The 24,092-nt window shown below is 36.9% G+C and overlaps 1 protein-coding gene across 1 annotated transcript; it reads right to left on the bottom strand.

Moving 5' to 3' along the window:
* Positions 1-770: 770 nt before the first annotated feature.
* On the bottom strand, positions 771-21,086 carry si:ch211-57n23.4 (immunoglobulin superfamily DCC subclass member 3). Its single transcript, XM_062990673.1, has 14 exons — positions 21,038-21,086; positions 12,813-13,124; positions 10,998-11,142; positions 10,767-10,897; positions 10,415-10,552; positions 9,691-9,849; positions 4,803-4,968; positions 3,720-3,970; positions 3,276-3,440; positions 2,825-3,013; positions 1,862-1,978; positions 1,570-1,696; positions 1,300-1,435; positions 771-863 (listed from the first exon to the last, which is right to left on the bottom strand). The coding sequence occupies exons 1-14, from the start codon at positions 21,084-21,086 to the stop codon at positions 771-773; spliced, it is 2,178 nt and encodes a 725-aa protein (XP_062846743.1).
* Positions 21,087-24,092: the final 3,006 nt, after the last annotated feature.

The raw sequence follows: 24,092 nt of genomic DNA on the forward strand, positions 1-24,092 counted from the left end.
AGATTCCACACAGGGATTGCCTTTATGGTTTCTCCAGTTTGGTTTGCCTCAAGGCTAGTATGGTGAGGTATTATTATCTTATTTAGACTTGCTTTGTTTTTCTTGGTAATTATTAAGCTCAGAGAAAAATAAAGGTTTCTCCCTTAACCTTTAAAAATAAAATTAACACATTTAAAGTAGCTAGTCTATTTGGCACAGTTTGCAGTTCAGTTTTCCTGAACATGAAGATGTCTAGGCCTGAGCAAATCAGTATTCATTAGGGCAGAACAATAAGTCTGTCTTATTACCAGAGGACACCATTGCAATGTAAAATTTGGTTTAAGCATAAAGCCCTCTGATAGTAAAACATTATTTTGTTTAGTTTTTGGTTAGCTTCAGTTTATCAGGTAATTTAGCACACAAGTAAAAATAACGCTCTACAAAAATGACTATGTAAAGCATGATACATTCCTATCCATATTCTCATTCACATCTCCTAAGGCTATTTTTGGTATACTGCTTGTAACAAATCGTTACAAAGTTCTATGTGGTATTAAAGCTTTGTTTTAAAGGAAAGGTAATTAGCTTTTGTATATTTTACACCTACTTTTTTATACTTCTGTTTGTAAATATCACTGTGGTCCAGAGAAGTGCCAGTTAAGGTGTTATCATCATAGCAGCATTATATTTTTACTTTTACAAATTTGTAGAGTCTTATAGGGCTTTGGTAGGCAGGCAAAACGGAGAAACCACATGAAGGCTGAGTACTGGAGATATGCTTAGTGCAAGTGCTAGCCAGTGCCTGCATCTGTTCCCGGCAGAGTGCTGTTTGAGTGCTGCTCTATGAGAACCTGGCACTGTGTTGGAAAAGCCTGGTTTTGACCCTGGAGGAAAAAAAAGAAGGTACAGTCAGTAATGGGTATTTGGAGCAATCAGTCAACCAAGTACCCGAACAGCAATCCCGTACTATTACTACCTGTGACCTTGATTTTCTGTAAATCTCATAAGCTGCAGTATACTACTGGGTCACAACACTTAACTACACCTTGTGCACTGTATTACTGATAGAAAATGCAATGGGACATCAAAAATACAGAACAGTGGCTGTTTTAAATTTAACATCACACCATTTTATAAGGTTGTTCAAATAGTAAAATATTTAAAGTAATAATATATCATTTTAAACCAAATTATCATTTAAGTCATCTGTGGTATATGTGTGATTTCAACTCGGTTTTAATGAAAGTATGTGGGCTGTTTGCACTGATAATTAACATTTATATTAATTATAAACTACTTTTTTATGTACCAAGCTTCTACCTGAGGCATTAGTTCCATGGCTTGAGCTGGATGCAACACTCCTGGTTTAGGCAGTCCATTGTTTTGAGCATGGAGTCCTCCTTCCTCTCCACTAGGCACAGACCAACTGTTCTTGGACCCTTTTCTGCAGAGGAAACTAAAGACAGCAGCCAATACTCTTAATGCACATTCAGTTCAACAAATGTATTAGACATTTATAAAACTAAACCTTTAATTCGAATTTCCCAGCCAAAAACAGGGTTAAATGATGACTCTCACTAGCCACTTTACCTGCGGCGGTATCCAAACATGAGGAACAGCACACAGAAGATGATGCAGGCCAAGCCAATGTGGATTCCAACCACCACCCCTCCCAGTGAGCCCTCAGCGTCCCTACAGTTGCACTGGGTCTCCTCACCTGAACATCACACCAGTCTGCATTAATTTACTATCCTCTGGATTAATAATATTGTCATGTAATTTACATTTACACTACAACTTACTATTTGTAAGATATGTAAAACATTGCCAAAGTAAACATTATTTTAGCCCTTAATTAATGAAGTCTATGCTATGAACTTGCCAGCACTGGTTTTAGCCGCGGTTCCATCCTCTGCCAGTGACACTAGTCGCTTGGAACAATCACTCTCTCCATTGCCATTGAAGGCCACTAGCTTGACTTCATACACAGCACCAGGATCTAAGGCACCAAAACAATTACATTCACCATACAGTTATTATTATTCAGTCATTAATAATTCATCCACTTCACACATTACAGATCTGTTAGTAAGATATTTATTGAGTGTGTGTCACACTGGAACTATTGATCAACATTATGCATCTCGAAAAGCCTTCCTGTCTGTCTCTGTCCAGCCCTGTCTTCATTTTATATCTTAGACCTGTCTGTACTGGTCTATATATAAATATAAATGAAAGAAATAAAAAAAAAATACATTATTCAACCAAAGTACACAAAAGCTACCAGTCCACATCTTATGAAAGTTGTTGTTTCATAAGAAAAATACAAAAATAGACAGCACAGCAGATGATATTTGCACTACATCTAACTAACAGTTTATACCATTTTTAATGGTGTTGCATTACTTACATTTCTAAGAAAAGCAGGAACAGGAAATTATCAGAATGCAGAAACATAGAGACTGTCCGAAAATACTCTTGATGATGGTAATTAAATTTAATGATGATTTAAGAATAGCCCATTTACTATCATTTATAATAAAACACTACTGTGTTGCCTCTGAATTGTGCATGTGTGAATCATACATGTATTTTAGTATGAGGGGAAAAATTACACAAAAAATACATGAAAAAAATGTTTATTCTCATATTTTAATATTGGAAGTAAGGTGACATCAATGCCCCATGCTTGCTAGATTTGATAATAATAATTTATTATTTACTATCAAATGTACATAACCTTATTAATAACACATAAAATAATGACACCAGTGCACACACCTTTTACATGTTCACATCAATAAATACAATTGCATAATGCAAACGTGCTATCCTCTGCACTTACCAAGGTGAGCAATGGTGTGGGCATTAGTGTGGCAGGACATTTGAACTGGGCCCTGGAAGTCTCCATGTGGGACCCTGCGATATGACAGTCTGAATCCCTCAGCTTTCCCTGCCTTGTTGGGCAATTCCCACAGCACTTGCACTGATGTTAAGTTCACCACCTTAGTGAAGAATGCAGATGGAGTGGGAACTAGAAAAAAAAACAGGGGAAATAAATGAGACATTCAGGCTAGTGTCAATGCCAGTGGTCACTAACTCCACTTATCAGGTAGTAATAGTAGTCCAATCAGCAAAATCATTAAATTTTTATTTGTGCAGCAGTCGTCCATTCAAATAACAATAAGAAAACAGTAAAGATGCCGGGGCTAAAAAAAGGCTAAATGTAACAAACACACCACAGAGCAATTTGGGTGTAAGATACAGTGTGAAAATCTGTTTCGTCAGCTACTTACCACCCCCTAGTGTTGTAGCAACCACAGTGTTGGACTCTGCACTAGCACCCATTGGTGAGTACGCTTTCAGGTAAACAGAGTAGGTGGTGGCAGGCTCCAGGTTGTTGAGGTCATGCTGGTAGGTTGTCTTGCTGACTGCCTCCTGTAGCTCTTTACTATCTGGCTCTGTAATTAACATTTTATTAAATGTATATCTAAACCATTTTAAATATGTCACTAGTGTAGTTGCTTGAAAATGTATGTAAGTCATATGTTGAAGTTTGTGATACATGCTGTCTCAATCATCAGTACACACATTCATGGCATCAGAAAGTGTAGCAAATCTGATAACATACTATTCAAGCCTTTAAGCTGTTACCAGCCAGATCCCAATATTCAGCATGTACTTTTAAATATTTAAAGTACTGCAATAGATTCAATAACAGTGTCTGCAATATTACTTACCGCCAATTTTGCGGATGTGCAGCACATATCCGATAATGCTATCGGTCACCTCTATCGGAGGCTGAATCCAGGAAAGCTGCAGGCTGGTTTTGGACAGAGGTGTGGCTTTCAGGGCCTGAGGGGAGTCAGGCAGCTCTTTGGCCAGAGACACAGCTAGACGGGCACTCGCCTGGTTGGTGCCGGCACTGTTCTCAGCAATGCACTGATAAATGGCCTCATCTTCTGACGTGATACGAGTCACTGCCAAGGTGCTGGGGGACAGTACAAAAAGGTTTAAAAATCATGAAGATGTTTTGTAATGAAAGACAAGGTTAATATGTCACTTAATATGACTTTTGTTATAATAAGCAACAAACATTTAATTGCATATTTATATCTTAAATATCTCTATTGTTATGATGACATTATATTATTATTTACATTGTCTTTTTTCCTTTAAATCATAGTTTGCTTTGTTGGAGAGTCGTTTAAGAGCCAAAACTGGATTTGACCTTTTACTTGTTTAAATAATGTAATTAAGTCATTCGATATTGTGCCACGGTTGGTATGTTATATTGTTTTTGTGTCATTTGGATTAGTTAATTTAGGGTTTATTTACACTAATTAATCTTAACTTTACAAAGGCCATTATTTCAGGTACAATCATTAATACTTCCTATTTTCAATAAATGTCTCAGGTCTATTTGATCTAGGTAATTTACAGGGTAACTGAACCTAAAAGAAAATAAAGTCTGATTATTTTTGCTACTGTTTAAAATGTTATTTAATCAGTGATTGGTGTCCTTACAACGAACCATGTAAAGTCAGTGGACAGTGACATCTTGCGGTAAAATTAGGAATTGCATTACGATAAAAAACGCTGCCAGTGGTCCTCAAGTGATTACATACTAGTCAAATCAACTAATAATAATAAATACTAAATGACATTCAATTACAAAAAACTTTTAAGCTTTACTAAATGTACATCAAAATTGAACACAGGACAAGTTTAGCATTCTTTAAGTAAAACATCCCTCTCTGATTTGTTTACAAGTTCTCAGTAAGACAAGAAGAGCAGGACAGTAACAGTAAGATCATGTGCACCTGTTGTTGTTGGTAAGCTTGACGTTGTCTCCAGGTGTAAGAATCTTGCCGTTCTTTAGCCAGATCAGGTGTGGATCTGGAACTCCTTGAGCTACACAAGTGAACACAGCACTGCCGCCTGCTGGTTTAGACACAGACTGTGGCCACTGGAGGAACTCGGGAGGAGCTGTCCAGAGAATCAGAAGGGACAGATAGAAAGAAGAAAACGGCTTTAAGGGAAACTGAAAAACGTTTAATATTAACAGAAAAAAGCAAAACATGACTGTATAAGTGATATGTATTTAGTATTGGTATATGATGTACAGTGGATATAGAAAATATTCAGATATATGTTGTGCACTTTATAGTAATAGACTGATCCTATGTTGTGGCATTTTAAATTGTTGTCAGGTGCATCCTTTTTGCTTAAATGATCCTGAAGATGTGTCTAGAGTCCACAAATAATTCTGAACTTTCCTAGAGTTACTTGTCCTAAATTATCTAAATCTAAATTATGCATTAAGGCAAGAAGGGCCTTAATCAATTAAGTAAAAATAACTCTACAACACTCCATAAATCAGGCCTTCGTGGCAAGACGTGGCAAGTAAAAGTCAAATGACAGTCTGCTTCGTGTTTGCTAAACATTATGTAACATGGGCAGGGCAACATGAGGCAGAACAAAAATAGGGACAAAGAGACTAATAAAAATTGGTGGAGAGATAAATGCAGCCAAATGAAGGAACCTCTCTAAAGAAAATCTCCTCCAAAGTGCATGCAAATTCAGAGTGGGGCAACAGTTCATCTTTCAACACAACAGGCCCACACAAGGAGTGCTTTGGTGTGAGTCTCTGAATGTGCTTGTGGCCCAGCCAAAGCCCAGACTTAAACCCCATCAAACATCTGTGGGGAGCCCTGAAACACTTACAATCTAACCTGATAGATCTTGAGAGAATCCCTGTAGAATGGGATAAACTGCTTAAATGCATTTAAAGACAGTGGTAAACTGCTAAAAGGCAAATTTAAGACTGACATCGGAGCAGATTTTGATGTTGTGATTTTTTACAATGGTGATTAGGAGAATGTTTTGACACTTCAAAACCAACACATGAGAACTCTAAATGTAACTGATATAAGTAATTAACATTTTGTGATAACCACACTTTAAGTCAACCCAAGCTCAAGTACTAGATTTTGAACTTGTTTTCTAAACCTGGGCTGTCTCCCAGGGTGATGGCCATGGATCCTCCAGCTACATAGCAGGACAGATGTGGGTTCAGCGTAACACGTAACACCCCTTTAGCTGCCATACAATAGCCGTGCATATATAGACAGCGCGCCAGACCCTAAACCATGCATCTCATTAACCTATTGACACTGACTAAAACTAAAAAAAACAGACCCCCAGTGAAGGACCACTTCTCCCTATGCCTGGGAAAGGGGTCTGGGGAAGTCCAATAAGGTGTGAAAGGTCAAGGGGCAAAATGAGCCTATTTCAATAGAAAACCATTCATCAGATCAGCCAATGGAGGCCCTATTCCTATTTTGTAAATCAAAAATATAGATCAGCTGGATGCACAAATACCCTAAAGGGAAATCATTATAATTCTGAAATTCTGCTGACTGACTTTCATTATTTTAAATGTGTGAACTACTTCTATCAAAAATTAAGGAAGGTAATGTTTAACTGACTGGTCTAACAAACAGAAATTATGTTACAATGTCAACCTAAGACAAATGCCACATATTTAGCTAGTTTGAGTACAGGTATAAAATATTTTATCAAACTGGCAGAGAGATAGGCATGATCAAAATATTATACCAAATAGAATGGATTAATCCAAACAAAGCTTTGAGTAAAGGTACTTTTAATGTTTTAGTCTTTTCTCAGCTACTAGGTAATTTTATACCGCAATGTCTAACAAAACTATAGACAGAACTATTATAACCACCTGGTATATAGCAGAGTATAGATTTGAGGTTCTGGACACTTCACAACCTACATTTATATGGTTTTCAGTTACTGGTTTTAAATGCAATGCTGTCTTAGGCTTGGTTTTTCATCATTATACGGCAGCAAACAAATACAGTGAATACAGAAAATGCTAAATAGATTTTACAACATGTATTGACCCTTAGTGGTCAACTGACCCATCAGTTTGTTAAACATTTATATACACTTATTCCATCTTCCACCAAAATGCTAATCAATAAGTAATGAATATTTAAAAAAATCAACCTTGTGTCTGCCAATGCATAAAATTAAATAAAAAAGCGTTAGATTATTGGCTTTGTATGCTCAGTATTGACCTTTGGTTAGAGCAGGTCATTCCTAATGCATATTTACCTGTTTTTAGAAATAATATGTTACTTTGGTATTATTAAGTATTATTTGAAAAAAATGACCCTAATAAAACATGTATGTTTAGTATTGTTGAGATCTGCTAAAGACAGGCATAATCAATATCATGTTTTGCCTAAATCTGGCTGTTGCCTTTAATAAACACATTTCTTGTAAATTGTTCTGTCATAATTAGTAGCTAATTTCATTTGTATTCTGTTGTAATAATAGAAAAACAGCTACCTTTTAAACTACTAAAAAATCATTCACACTTTTACTTCTTGCATTCTGGTTCTGTTGGTAAATAATATCCAGTAACTGCATCTAGCAGCATTAGTATTAGCATTATTTTCCCACCTTATCACCTTATGGTGATCTGGCAGCTGTGGGATCTGCATTTTAAAGCTCTTAAATGATTTCACTATCATTTTTCATATTAAAATTCTCACCCCAAAAAGACCAGATAAACGAGCTGAAGGGGTCTCTTTATTTACAAAGCCACAAGCTGCCCCGCTTCAACTTTGTCTTCCTCTGCAGGACTACCAGCTGCGACAAGAACAACCGCGCCCTCTGCTGTGGTAGTAAAGGTGGGGGCAGCAGCAGGGGAACAGGGTGACGGTCACCCTTTCTCATTTGTAAGTCATAAATTTTGCAAGTCTCTACCCCTCCCTGCTTCATCGTCTGTCTGTCGTGCTAGACTCCACCCCTCAGCTGCCTCTCTATAACTGCCTCAAGCTCAATGTCAAAGGTGAAAAATCCCTGGACAAAGGCTGGAGGTGATTGTTCTTTGCACTAAACACTCAAACACCCATCTCTGCTTTGAACATCTACCACCATTCAGTCCCTTCACAGCATATGCTGGGACAAAACCACTAGCCAGACCAAACTGGGTCAAGTACAGAGTGTTATGTCAGTGTCAAGGCTGTGTATAAAAAGAGACACAGCAAGCATTCTCATCCAGCCATACATTGGTAAACATCAACCTTAGCATAAAGCTTTAAACATATAATGTATTGTCATGTTTTTGTTTAAACTTGCATGTAAGCTACTTGAAATCACCACTGTTGTGTAATACATTTAACCATATGAATATTAAATACTTTTTTAAGTTCTAAATAATCAGCCAGTTTTCCTTTAGTTTAAGAAGATCTAAAATTTAAATTTCCCTGTGTTGGTGGAAAAAACAGCTTTTATAATATTGCTACTCAAAAGTCAATCAATAAATTAATGAATATTTTAAAGATTTACCCCCATGGCTGCCTTGCCAAACCCTTTGTGCGAGACAGATAGGGTGAACTATTGATTGATCAGTTTAAAGATGGACACATGGGACATACATTGAAAAAAACACAACTGGGTGCTTGGATTAATAAAAACACAGAGAAAAAACATCATCATGGTAACATCATGATTGCAGAGGGTATAATACTTTTTCAACAAATATTTTTTCCTGAAATAGTCATTTCAAATGTTAAATGATCAAAGACACATTTACACTGTTCAAACAACTATACACTAATGTGACTGAGAACTAAGAGAACATAGGTCTCTTAGCTGTCAAATGTGTCATTTCTGGAAAATGTAATACTAAAAGTTTTTGAAAAGAAAGTGGTGTATGATTACAGTGAAACAAAATCACTTAAACTAATGTAAATGTAATAGTCTTTGCTTAATGAGTATCAATGACTGAGCTGTGTTTTACAGTGTCCAGCTACCCAGAAAAGATAATGGTAGAGAGAAACTCGAGCAGGCTAATCATATAGACAGTGGCAGGATGATGGATGAGTGTCACCATGATCCATGTGGAGGTGGATGATTCTTATAGTGACCACCATTACCCATTTTGCACCCCTTCATGCAAAGGTCCAGCTGGACAGTACCATAAGCACTTAATTATCAAAAGGGTTTACACCATCCAAGTATAGGAGGAGCCACAAAGACCCCAACCCATGTGGTCAGGGGCAAAGGTGAATGGGAAAGAATGAATATTGACTTCCCACCTGCTCCTGACCAATTAGCTTTCAGGATTTTTGTCTGAATCCATGTGTGCATCCTGCCTGCCCATCATGCTACCTAAGTGCCACAGTCCTTATTACCCCAAACATACACACTGCCACTTCTCAGACTGTCATTGCATCTGCCTGTCATGCTTAATGATTTTTCATAGACAGGTAACAGAAAATAGCAGCCTAAATATGTCTTTGTGGACAATAAAACACAGAGTCTTCAGGGATATCAATTATCAAAAATGAGTTACCACTAATAAACTAATATTGGAGGACAGGGCCACTTGTTTGGGGCAGTTCTGAAGGTCCGAAATACATTCACCAGTTTGGTAAACACTTGAATGATCTTATTTTTCCTTTTACCAAAAAGTAAATCAATATATAATGAATATATTAAAAATGTAGTCCTATGGCTGCATTGCCAAAACCTTTGTGTACAACAGATGGGGAGCCACTGATTGATCAGTTTAAGGATGGACACTTGGAAAACATTAGAGAGTTCATAATTTCATATATGACTAGATAGCAGTTTTTCAGATGTTTTTTTGTTGTTGAGTAAGCTTACCTTGAACTACAAGCCTTCCAAGAGCAGTTCGTCTCATCCTGGTGCCAGGGCGATTAGCAGCACACACATACACTCCAGAGTGTTGCAGTGACACATCAGAGATCATTAGATTCCCTGTTCCCAGAACCTGAATGCCTTCCACACCTATAGATCTTCCATCTGTAAAATCACACACACACAAACACAGTTAAAACAGAGTTACATTATTTCAGCAGGCGCAACAGTGAAATATTTGCCTCCAAAATAAGCTAGGCACAAAAATATCTACAGCTCTATTTACGTGAATGATAATACAATTAATCATTTCAGCATTCTCACCTCTAAACCTACCAGTGTGAACCACACTTGCAAGCAAAACTTTGCAGTGATGTTCGATGGCAGAACTGCTTATCTATGTTGATCTTATAGATAAGTGTCAGTTAAGGACATGGTAGCTTAATCATTGTGACAGCTTTTTATGCAATCGTTTTCATATAATTTATATTTTATACAATATTATTACAGTATTATGCAATCCAAATCATTTTATTGCCATGTACATCTGGTTACAGCTAGATATTATTTTTGTGTTTTTTATTTGTTTATGGTTCCAAATTACAATGGTGAGCTAATTCCATTTGAAACTTTTTGCACATTTTACATCTGATGCAAATGGCATTTTGTACAGTTTAAACATGACTTTATTTAATCAAACTTGCTCAATTCAAAAATGAAGAGTTCTAACCAAGCCTGCTCCAAGACACAATTGGTCTAGGGTTTCCAGTAGCAATACATTCCAAGATTGCTGTCTGATGAACGGTAATAGTGAGGTTTTGTGGGCCAGACAAGATGACTGGTTCCTTGTAGATACGCAATGCTCCACCTGACAGAAAATACATAAAAAAAACATTGAGCAGAGGGATCTAAGAAAACAGATGAAAGTATGACAGATTATGACTTTTCTAATATTTACTGCATGCTGCATCCCTTGTTGATAACTAGTTTTGTAAAATAATAAACAAGCAACACATTGGATACTAATCAAAGGCTTCTTGATTTATCACACAATGACATTTTTAAAAGAAAGGATAACTTACCAGTGACATTGAGCATGGCTTCATGGCTGTAGCGAATGTTAGCAATGTTTCTGGCAACGCAACGATAAACTCCAGCATCTGACTTCCTCACCCCTGTGATCTGTAAAATACCCATAGGAAGAAAAGTGTACCTGGATGGAAAGAGAAAAAAGGAGTGAGAATGAAAAAAGTAAAATAAAATCAGCAAGAAAGTGGATAAAACATAGGTACAACAGAAATACTTCAGATTACCTTCCATTTGATGTGCTGATGACCATTTGGTCCTTCTCCCAGGTGATGTTAGCCTCTGGAATACTGTTCACCTCGCACTGGAAACGTGCCACACCACCCTCATCAACTGACATGGACTCTGGATGAGTATGAAACTTTGGAAGGGCTGTTCAGGATACATAACATGAAAAACTTAATAAAAACTCACATTCTTCAACCAAGATTTTATTGTTTATTACTGGTAATAACATTAGCATGAGATGTAAAAATCTGAGGCTTACAAACTGAGGTTTTTCATTTATCATATACAGTTGCAAGAGAACGTTTATGAATCCTAAGTAATTACCTACATTTTTAGAATGATAATTCATAAAATGTTATCTAATCTTTAACATAAACATATTATATACATGACAATTTTCATGCCTTATTGCCTTTTAGTTCAAAGTACTTGAAAAAAGTATGTTGGAAACTTAGGAAAAAGTGAACGCCCCAGCTATTAACTTATCCACTCCAATTAGCTGGATGTATAAGTCTAAAACTTTTTCTAGCAATCTTTTCTATAAATAATAAATGATTAAGGCTGTGTAGGCGAAAAAAATGTGCATTACCGATGCGTTGAAAAAACAAGGCCCAGTAAGGTATAAAATATGTGGATACTAGTACATTACTAGTTTAATCTACTCTGAAGTAACTACAGCTTGTAAATGTTTGTAACAATGTTTGAGTTATTTATATATGTTATCAACATGTGTGGTATGGTCAGATACAGTGGAAAAAACAAGTATTCAAACATCTTTGTTTCTGCTATTTAATATACTTCCAGTGCATATATCTACTTATACTCAGCATGTTATTAAAAACACCTTTTTTGCACATACATTTAGTGGCTTATTTAAATGGCTTCACCTACCATAAATACATTATGTAAGTGTTCAATTATTAACTCTAGTCTCTGTACTGTATACTTTGTCATTCTCTCCCCCATCCATCAATGGCAAGGGACTTCCAGAGAACCCACTGATCAGATGTTATTTGGGTGGTAACACTGTACTGGTATAAACATGGTAATGACATGGTAGTGTAGGTTGTACAGGTACAGCAGTTTTGTTATGATTTTTATAGCTGGGAGAAGAATACTGAGCAAACCAACAATATAAAACTTAAGATCCTGTGGTCCTGCGATCAAAATGTTTCCACTGATAAAGGCAAAGATTACCTTACAGTGTGCATGAAAAAGAAAGTAGATAACTGTACACCTACAAAGAGTGCAACCTGGGTATGTGTTTCTAAAAAAAGATGCCAGTAAGTTTAATCAGTATTTAAAGATCCCAGCAACACTACTGCAACTAGTACAGTCATACCAGTACAATACACACTACCATGTCATTACCATGTAATGAAAAGTCCATCGCCCAATCATATCTGGTCAGTGGGGGTCCCTTTCCATTGATAGTTGGAGTAGAGGGGGTTGAAAAAGTGCACAAAGAAGTGCTTTTATATAGTAGGTGTAGTTTATAAAGTCTGTGAGTTTTTTAAAGGCCCAAATTTTAAAGTTATCCTTTTTTCAACACACCTGACTTAGCTTAAAAGATAATTATGAAGCCCTTTATTAGATGAATCAGGTGTGTTAGGAGTAAAGCAAACTTAAAACTCTGCAGGGCAGTAAGGCTCTAAGACTGGACAATGCAAAATACAGTAGCCATTTAGGTCTCCCAATTTCCTGATGATGATAATGTCTTAAAATAACAGACAAAATGAAAGCAAAAAGTACCATCAGTTTTAAAGTGGAGTTAATAGTTATCTCTTACAAATCACATGCATTATCACACTTACATGCCAGTTGGACACGAGCCTTTCGGCTGACCAGCATGCCATAGCGGTTCTGGGCAGCGCAATGATATTCGCCAGCATCGGTGGCATCTCCATCTCGCTTCTTTTGAAAACTTTGGATCAACAAAGTGCCATTAGACAGAAGTGTGTTCCGTGTACCAGCTCCTGTGAGTAATGGTCGCCCGTTCTTTAGCCATGTAACAGTGATAGGTTCTTCACCCTCCACCCGGCAGTCCAGCATAAGAGGTCTCTCCCTCACAGCAATCACATCACTGGGCTCCAGCAAGAAGGCCAGCTCCATGCTGCTACATAAATCTACACATAAGAGAGTAAGAGTGTGTTACATTTATGTCATGAATTTATTCATTGACTTGGAAATATAATGCTGAGAATTATGAGTTGTTATATAAAAATAGTGTTTCCCATATATAGTATATTTATGACAGTCGGTCCTTTCAATTTCTTTTTCGTTCCATATCCCCCTTTGCACCTTCCCCCTTCCAAATCTTTTATTCTTAACTGCACTTGGACTTGTATTGAGATGTTGCATTGTTTGTATTCTTCTCAGTATCACCAAACCAAACCTTGCTATAACAATAGAGCCAAATGCTGTGTAGCCACTGAGCCAAAAGGTCTGGACAAAGGCAGAAACAGGCCCAAAAACTAGAGAGGGCTATGAGGTGATAAGGTCAAGTTAGAAGAGCCACTTTAAAGAAAGCCCACCCCCAAAACAATAGCGATCTGACAACTCCTTTTTTCCAACTCCCTAAAAAACTGCTATCAACCAACGGGAGCCATCAGATTGGACCACTCAGATTGGACCATCTGCCCCCTACTTATGCAACCCCCCACCCTCCTGCACCCCCACCCAGACCCCACTTTCCTTTCACTCTGACTTGGAGGTGACTTTCCCATGCCACTGGCTAACCCCAGTCCTCTCTATGTGTCAACATTTAAACTACAGCTCTTTCGTTCATTTTCTTTCCTTTTTAGAGGGACACCCTAAGACACATGTATGCACGAAAATGACCCTTAGAGATGACCCTTTGTTGTTGCCCCTGTCCCAGATGCTGTTTGGAGGAGAACAGAGACCTGCTCTTGAACTTACAATATGAAGTATGGAGCTGAGGCAACTATCATGGGGACCCCAACCCTGTATAAACTTTATGTTCACAGTTTAAATAACATATACTTATTAACTTGTGCCTGCTTTGGACTGCCACAGCACATCCTTCCAATGCCACCTAACCATTGGCCAACAATAATTTAGTCTTTAAGATTTTTTACAGCTAGATAGTATTAAAGCATTAGGTTTCAGTTTTCCAGAATGTATCACTATTCCCACTAGATCACACAGGATCTATTTTTATTTCTAATTACAGACAGTTTTGGCATAGCATTGAAGGATCATGAATCATTCTGTCAATAGACCGCTGCCATAAAGAAATATCAAGTTATTGTCCTATCATTTTCATTGTTATGAGGTGTCACACTTAGCAGATGCAAGAAGCAGAAAGTCTAGCTCAGCTGCACTGTATTACAAGGGATTACTATGATTACCTATGAACCACCCCCCACCCCATCTGCCCTCGGTGTTGATAATATAATTCAGGAGTCCCATGTGGGAAAGGTAGCTTATGACATAAGCAGGATGTGATAAGTCAAAATAAACACACAGCATGCTGATACTGAGTCTGTGATGCTAAATTTAAGCACCTTAGAACTACGATTCACCAATCTGGTGCTTCATACATGTTTTCTATCATGCATGAAGATTCTTTCTGCAATTGTATTGAAAGTATTAATTTATAGTAATATTTTAGTATTACACGACAACAGCTTATTAAGTTAATAAAACCTTAAGTCACTTATTACACAGTGATTTTTAGTATTACACAGTAACAGCTTATTAGGTTAATAAGATGCTAAGTCACTTATTACACAGTGATTTTTAGTATTACACAATAACAGCTTATTAAGTTAATAAACCCTTAAATCACTTATAACACCGTATACAGAAAAATCCAGTTAAATAGCTAAATATAGTTATTTATTTAAAGTTCCTGTTTCTATAAATTGTGTCTAGTTTTACTCAAGCATCCTGTAATATCGTCACATATGTAGAAGTAATAATGCAAAGCTTCTGGCTTAAGACGTTTGAAGTTCCTTCACCATACAAAAGTAGTTAGCCTATTATTTAAGTGTTCGAGTATTCAGGATTAATTATATTTCAGTCTGCATATTTGAATTGATTGTTGGGGGTGTCCAGAGCAGCAGGAGCCCTCCAACCAGCCACACCCCTCAGGTTGTGTCCTTGTATTCTAAAAGGTCATGAGAGAGTTGGATATGGCTGAATGGTTGGGGTGGAGATCTTGATGAACAGCCTGTGTCCAGTTACACAAACCCCCTTTTTCAGTTCCTTGTCTTTACTTTTGGCTGGCTCTGAACTTCACAGTTTTTTTGCAGTCCAGACCAAGTTCCCCAACCCCAAGTCTAAACATCAAAAGCAGGCCCTAATACATAGAATAAAGAAACCGTAATTAAATTGCTACTTCAATTGCAAATGGGTTTTTGATAGCCAACCAACAATAGTTACTACGTTGTTTTAAATGAGGTATGTTTGAAATTGTGTTTCATTATAAAATTCTTGTTTTTTATGTAAGTAAAATCATGACATTTTGACAAACTGCATGACAAACTGCATTTGAGTGTAAAAAGCCAATAAAGTGCGTTTTTAGGACACTTTGCCTTAGAGCCCTGATACTCAATTAGGGCCAGTGTGGCTGCACCTTAACTGATTGAAGAATTTAATATGTGTATAAACTTTTTTGTTAGAACATCTGTGCTTGAATATGCAAAGCACATATTCTGAATTTAAGACATAATCCCTGCTTACAAAATGCATTTTAAGCCTTTAAACAAAATTTCAAATGCACATGCACATTTACAAATTCCTTTTCCTCCTCTTTTCATCCATTATGTCAATGACTGTGACCGGAGCTACAACGCAAACAATGGGTGAATACAAACTGTGGGGAAGGAATTGTAAAGCAGCTGGGAGAAAAGGGGTCTTCATGCATCAGAGAAGCCTAGAACCTCTTCTTTTGTGTCAGTAATGGGAGTTAAACTATGCAACAAGGTCTTTATTAGTGTGTTGCATAGGCACTCCTTTGTCTTGCTATTAGGAAGGCCATACGTTTCTTTTGTTTAAGAACTGATTGCTATTAGCAGTCATTTACCAAGTTCAAAGTCAAGTTTACTCCCATGATTTCCTGTTGTGAACATGTGTATCTTGTTTGTCCCGCCTCCTACATGGGGTCTAATTATTAATACCTATTGTTTAAAAGCAATATTTGTGTGTTAAATCTGTTAAACTGCTTTTGTTTTATAAGAACCAACAAAACTTATAAACTAACCCAAGCCATTATTACAAAATTAAACCAGTTAAATGTCTAATTGTGGAACAGTCTAATTTCAAAACAGTGTTACTTGCATTACCTTAGTCTAATTTAGTCTCTGTCCCAACTTTCTGAAGTGTGTTGCAGGCATCACATTCTGTTATTTTTATGTTTACAAAATAGGTTTGTCAATGAAAACACTATAAATATTTTCTTTCTACTTTTATTAGTTAAATAAAAGTTCAATTGATTTAACAAATGACAGTTTTTTAGTTTATAAAATTTTATTAGTATTACATTTTCATATCCTAACATTTCCGGAAATGGGGTTTGTATTTATTGGTGACAGCTGAACTGCTTTCATTGACTGGATTGGGTTTGAAAGCTCAACACTCTGTAAAGCGATTGTCAATCCACAACCTTTAGCTTGGATCAATAAGGAAAATCACTGTTTGGGGGAGGAGACCACATGGCTTTTATATCTAGTATGTAATTACTAAGGGAGGACCAACATACTGGACTACCAAATTCCTGTTTTATTGAAACAAAAACTAAAAACAATAACAACAGTTCTTGTAGAACAACATACTGTGTTTTAGAATTTTATGCATCCAATAAACTCTAGAAAGTTGGGACAGAAACAAAATAAGAGTAAAAGTTTTTATAGAATATTCAAGTTACATAATTTTACAATGAGCAGGTGAAATTGTAACAGTTAGATTAATTTAGCAAGGTGCAGACCACCTATTTATAAAAAATGTGAATTTAAAGCAAACATATGAACATACATTGGGGCCAAAAAGTATTTAGTCAGCCACTGATTGTGCAAGTTCTCCTACTTAGAAAGATGAGAGAGGTCTGTAATTTTCATCATAGGTACACTTCAACTATGAGAGACAAAATAAGAAAAAAAAATCCAGGAAATCACATTGTAGGATTTTTAAAGAATTTATTTGTAAATTATGGTGGAAAATAAGTATTTGGTCAATAACAAAAGTTCAACTCAATACTTTGTAACATAACCTTTGTTGGCAATGACAGAGGTCAAACGTTTCCTGTAAGTCTTCACCAGGTTTGCACACACTGTAGCTGGTATTTTTGCCCATTCCTCCATGCAGATCTCCTCTAGAGCAGTGATGTTTTGGAGCTGTCGCTGGGCAACACGGACTTTCAACTCTCTTTACAAATTTTCTATGGGGTTGAGGTCTGGAGACTGGCTAGGACACTCCAGGACCTTGAAATGCTTTTTACGGAGCCACTCCTTCGTTGCCCGAGCGGTGTGTTTGGGATCATTGTCATGCTGGAAGACGCAGCCACGTTCCATCTTCAATGTTCTCACTGATGGAAGAAGGTTTTGGCTTAAAATCTCACGATACATGGCCCCGTTCATTCTTCCCTTAACACGGATCAGTCGTCCTGTCCCCTTTGCAGAAAAACAGCCCCAAAGCATGATGTTTCCACCCCCATGCTTCACAGTAGGTATGGTGTTTACTCAGCATTCTTCTTCCTCCAAACACAACGAGTTGAGTTTTTACCAAAAAGTTCCATTTTGGTTTCATCTGACCACATGATATTCTCCCAATCCTCTCCTGGATCATCCATATGCTCTCTGGCAAACTTCAGACGGGCCTGGACATGTACTGGCTTAAGCAGGGGGACACGCCTGGCACTGCAGGATTTGAGTCCCTCTTAGCGTAGTGTGTTACTGATGGTAGCCTTTGTTACTTTGGTCCCAGCTCTCTGCAGGTCATTCATCAGGTCCATCCGTGTAGTTCGGGGATTTTTGCTCACCGTTCTCATGATCATTTTGACCCCACGGGATGAGATCTTGCGTGGGGGCCCCAGATCGAGGAAGATTATCAATGGTCTTGTATGTCTTCCATTTTCTTACAATTGCTCCCACAGTTGATTTATTCACACCAACCTGCTTGCCTATTGTAGATTCACTCTTCCCAGCCTGGTGCAGGTCTACAATTTTCTTCCTGGAGTCCTTCGACAGCTCTTTGGTCTTGGCCATGGTTGAGTTTGGAGTCTGACTGTTTGAGGCTGTGGACAGGTGTCTTTTATACAGATAACGAGGTCAAACAGGTGCCATTAATACAGGTAACGAGTGGAGGACAGAAGAGCTTCTTAAAGAAGAAGTTACAGGTCTGTGAGAGCCAGAAATCTTGCTTGTTTGTGGGTGACCAAATACTTATTTTCCACCATAATTTACAAATAAATTTTTTAAAAATCCTACAATGTGATTTCCTGGATTTTTTTCTTCTCATTTTGTCTCTCATAGTTGAAGTGTACTGTATAAACAGTGTAATGGCTTTTTCTCTATATGGGTCATTTTTATTAATAAGGGGTGCCCTTTTAAAACAACTTATACCATGCCAAAGACTGCCTATGCTAGTGTTGTTTGATCAGGCTTAATACTTTACTATAAAGGTCTCAGGTACAGTCACCAAAGTGATCTAAACATCTCAATAAGAACATGAACAAAAAAAGTCACAACCACTGCAGTGAAAACTTTATCTTTAAGCCTGTAGGTTACATGTCTAACAACTGCCCCTACAGGAAATGATTGGACAAATCTATACTGTGATCTGCCCAATGTTTCATTCTCATTATTGTACCTTCAGCAGGTATGAACCTTGAATGATTACCTTAAGCATGGCAAAGATAGAGATGTCACCCACCACCTCTGCCTAAAAGTGCAATGGCCTGATTTACTTTAATTGTGGCCATGTGGATTAGCTAGAGGGGTGTCTTGTCTGAATTAAAGGGATCTAGCACGCCTGATCAAGGATTGAGGAACACCCGGCCAGAGTGGCGAGTGTGGACACAATCAATGGCAGCTGTGAAGGGCTTACCCTGTCACACGCAAATGCACACACATGCATGTGCACACAAAATTTTAATAAGGCTTCACACACAGTCAGTGTCTCCAAAAGGCCTGCCTAGTGTTATGGTGATGAGGGTGTAAGGGTCAGGTCAGAAGGAGTGGAGCAAAACTGGCCATTGTCTCTAGAGCTCGCTTTTGTTGGACTTTTGCATGAACGTCTCTGCTGACCAGACGGGGAATCCCAGAGGTTAAGGCTACCCAAGGTCATCATAGGGCCTACTCTGTGAAATCAGTTATCTCCCTCCCTTCTCTCTTGGGACTTACTACCTCCTTCTGTTCCACTACTTTAGTGCAGTATTTATTTATAGTTCTGGAAGGACAAAGCACAAGACCCAGATTAATAAAAATAAACACGCTTTAAAGTAAACTATTTTAATACCTATGTATACCTAAGTCTAGAATAATATAATTTGAAATCACTCTTTTAAATTAATTGCATTTTGCATGATGCATGCTGCCAGTGAAATGCACACTTTTTTTTAAAGTTATCTTGGTTAATTGCCCAGTTAATAATAAATGTTTAACCCCATAAGAATATTTCTTACAACCTTAATTCCAAAAGATATATACATGCTTTTGTATGCTGAAGAAAATTTTCACATTTATGTCATGTCTTGTATGAGTGATTATCACAATAATTATAATTTATCAAGCATTTTAACCTGTAATCTGTTTACTTTTTAATAATGCATTTGGCTGAGGAGTCAACAACTACCAATAATGTTTTAAATAACAAATATAAGATGTCAGGTACAACCTTATATTCAACTATATTCAAGTCTTATTCAACACCTTATCAACAGACAAATCATTCACTATTATTTTTTTTTTTACAAAACAAAACTTTGTCTGTCTATAGATCAAGACATTACTTTTCAACTAAATGTCTTTACAAAGTTAAGCAAGCATTATGTCTAATTGTTTCTTCTAGCCCAGCAGACAGACATACAGCTACATTTGTAGTATTTAAGTTCAGCCTTACAAACAGACACAACTTTTTAATTAGTCTATAAGTAAACTAGTGATTAGGCTTGTAAGTATTGATCAGAACAATCTACTTAAGAATAGCCTTTTTATCTAATGTGACCTTTTTGCAAAATACTTTTACATACTGTAAAACACCACATTCCTAAAACATATTTAATTCATCTCATCTTGCCCCTGAAATGATGTGATATAGGGTTAAGAAAGATAATTAAGGAAGCAGTAATTGGTAGACACCCTTATTTTTTATTTATCCTTTAATTATTAATAAGTAGGCTTATATAATCACTGCAATTTATTTTAGAAGCATGGCTTTATATGGTAAGCTTTCCTTGGCAGTTGCAGGTTTAATTTTTACAGCTGAAGTTAGAAAAGCTGTTTTCCTTCAAAAATCAATTCTATTTTAAGACATTTTGATGTATTCAAAAAGAGCTTGTGTGTTTACATATAGTGCATACACACATAGCCTAAAGTACACGTATAAGAACTTTGGAGCTTGTTTGTTTAATAAGGGTAAATGCACTTACTGTATATTGTATTGCACGTAAATATATATTTTACTTTCTTTAACCTGTAATTGTTTTGTTCTTCTATAGTAGCCCTGTATATGAATACGCTCTCTATATAACTTAGACATTAAAATGACACGGTTGAGTGACAATGTTGCTCGAGTTTTAAATTTAGAAAATTGTGAAAAAACTAAGTGTAATTTGGTCTCCTTTTGCAATTACAATTATTAATCATTTAGATATTTAAATTTTTATTAACGTTCACATTTGGACGATTATAAACTATCCAACGTTAAGCACTTTTATGGATAAGCAAACGCAAACATATATGTAAACACACTGACACCGAAGTGTTATAAAAACATAGCAGGTTAATCATTTACTTTAACATAACATATTTCGACAATAAATTTCGAAACTCAAACACAAAACTCATGATATACTTACAAGAACTGACAAATGTCAGTAAAATGGTCAGCAAAATCCGTGGCTTCATCTCCACGCGTCCACACACAGCCTGAGGTACCGGTAAATTGTCTTAAATATATGTGTTATTTTTCGTCCACTACTGTTCGCAAATATATTAATAATAGTATTAAGCACTCCGTGTTTAAACTTGAGAAAACATTTCCACTTCAGTTCGTTAGTCCAGCGGGTGCCGGGAGGAGGGCTGCTGCTCACACTGAGAGCCGCGGTTAGACTAATGTTTGGTTGGGATGAATGTGCGGAATAAGCGGCGCTCATTACTAATTCTGCATCTCCTCTCAGCTGTCAATCACCATCTTCCTCTCACGCATTCAGCTTTCACGCGCACTGACAGATCGAACTGAGCTCAGCCAATCACAAACATCTCAAGGGGCGGGGCTCCGACTCATCCACTCATGGCAGATGTTCATTCCGAATATTACAATCTGAAATATTCATACCCTTACCTTACAAGGTATTATGGTGACGTGTAAAGAATGAACACATTAAAAATGTACAAGAAGAAACAAATAAAGAATAAGTATAGATGCTAAACTTTTAAAGTTGACATTTTAAAATAGAGTTTCATTTGGTTCTCTTTTAGTTGTGGCCTAGTGGTTAAGGTACAGGACTAGTGAGCCGAACGTCACTGTTTCAAGTCCACCACTGCCAGGTTTTCACTGTTGGGCCCTTGAGCAAGGCCCTCAACCCTCAATTGCTCAGAGAATAAACTGTCACAATAATATAAGTTGCTTTGGATAAAAGCATCTGCCAAATAATGAAAGTGTAAATGATAAATGTCTGTGCGCACAACCAGTCTCAGTATTTGGTTAAACACCTTTTTGCCTTGATAACTAAATCGATTTTGCTAAGTGCTAACAAGCTCCAGCTCATTGAGGTTTGATGGTTTTCGTGCTGCCACTAATTTCTTTAAATCCAGCCAAAAGAATTCTGTCATTTAAATCTGAAGACTAAGAAGGCCACTCCAGGATATTCCAGGACTGATTTTTTTTTTTTTTTTTACCAAACTTTGATTGAATTGGAAATGTGTTTGGAATCTTTGTTTCATCCAATTATCACCAAGGGTCAATTTCACCACCAAAGTCATAGCATTCCTTTTTAAAATGCCTTGGTATTTCTATGAAGCCATATTGCCTGTGATATGGTCCAGGTTGCCAGTTTTTGCAGCAGAAAAATATGCCAACATCATCACTGACCCAACTTCATGCTTGACTGTGGGTACAGTATTCTTCTGATCATAGGACTCAGTTTTTCCTGCACCTGATTAACCTCTAATCAATATGGCCATACAGTTCCAGTTTTGCTTTACTCCATTACTGACATGTCTTTTGTTAATCATGTCATTCATTTATTTTTGGCTCAGTGGGTAGCACTGTTGCCTCACAGCAAGAAGGTCCTGGATTTGATCCCCAGGTGGGGCAGTCCAGGTCCTTTCTCTGTGTAGTACGCATGTTCTCCCTGTGTCTGCGTGGATTTCCTCTGGGAGCTCCGGTTTCCTCCCACAGTCCAAAGACATGCAAGTGAGGTGAACTGGAGATACAAAATTGTCAATTACTGAGTTTGACATTAAACTTGTAAACTGATGAATCTTGTGTAATGAGTAATGAATGTTACCAAAGTGTGTAAAACATGACGTTAACATCCTAATAAAAACTAAATAATTTTTACTTTTTAGGTCATTTGTTACTTTGTTTTAGTTATTTTGCTTTATCTCTCTTGTGATATATTGCTTTTATTTGTGCTTACCATTTTTGATTATAGCTGATTAGCCACAGTATTATCCTACCATGTTTGAGCGTCCTGCACTTGGGTTCATTTTTTAGTTCTTGCAGGTGCGAGGCTTTACTTCACACTTCAGTACTGAGGCACAACCCATCCTGTAATATCTTCTTTGTTGTCTTAATGACATTGCTGGGGACTCTGGACTAAATTTTGGCTCAATCACAAGAAGGTCCTGGGTTTAGTTTCTAGGTGGAGCGATCCAGGTCCTCTCTGTGTGGAGTTTGCATGTTCTCCTCCAATGCTCCGGTTTCCTCCCACAGTCCAAAGTCATGTCAGTCAAAATCAGTTGGGTGAACTGAAGATACCAAATTGGCCATGATGTTGTTTGACACTGAACTTGAACTGATGAATTATGTGCAACCTGTAACTACCAGTTTTGTCATTAATGTAACCAAAGTGTAAAAGATTATGTTAACAATCCTAATAAGCAAAGAACTAAAGACAGGCAGAAAAAGTTTATGAACCCTTATAAAGAAGTTATAAATCCTTTTCTATGGTGGATGTAATATTTCCAGCTACTGTTTACTCTTTGTATACTCTTTGCTCTACATAAAACACCAGCACACCTGTGGTTATGTCCATCACAGTAGCGTGAAGGTTTCTCAAACAAAGGGCCTGATGTTCATGAACATTCAGCAGGGGTTTATGCAATTGGCCTTTACACACAGACTTCCCCAGAAACTTTTAATATTATAAACTGTAAATGGTGAAAGACCTACCTACATTCTTTGCAATTCTGCACTGAGAAACACTGTGTTTGAACTGACTGCCAATTCTCTCATATAATTTGGAACAAAGTGATGAACCAAGTGATAATGTATTATTTAAAGTATTAATGAAACTTAGATTTAAATAACACCATAAATTCTGAACTTGATCACAAAATAATAACTTCAATAAATCTGAAATGTAGTTTTACTTTATAGTTTCTAATACAAACATTTTTGCATTAATGCATTCATCATAGTGCAAACAAGTAACATACTGTCAAACATTCCACAGCTCAAATAATTATAAAGAAATTAAAACACTTAAAACACTAGGCACACTCATATATTACTTCATAAATCTTAAAATAAAAACAATGCATCTATGTCATCTTGTAGCATTTCTGTCAAGAATGTGGTGTTAAACCGGCATGTATGTGTGTATATGTGTGTATAGAAATATTCAATTCCTAAGTTAATGATTTTATAACATAGAGTAGCAGGATATTTTGTTAATACTGCAATGT

This window comes from Trichomycterus rosablanca, chromosome 2, assembly GCF_030014385.1.
Source record: "Trichomycterus rosablanca isolate fTriRos1 chromosome 2, fTriRos1.hap1, whole genome shotgun sequence".
Taxonomy (NCBI): domain Eukaryota; kingdom Metazoa; phylum Chordata; class Actinopteri; order Siluriformes; family Trichomycteridae; genus Trichomycterus; species Trichomycterus rosablanca.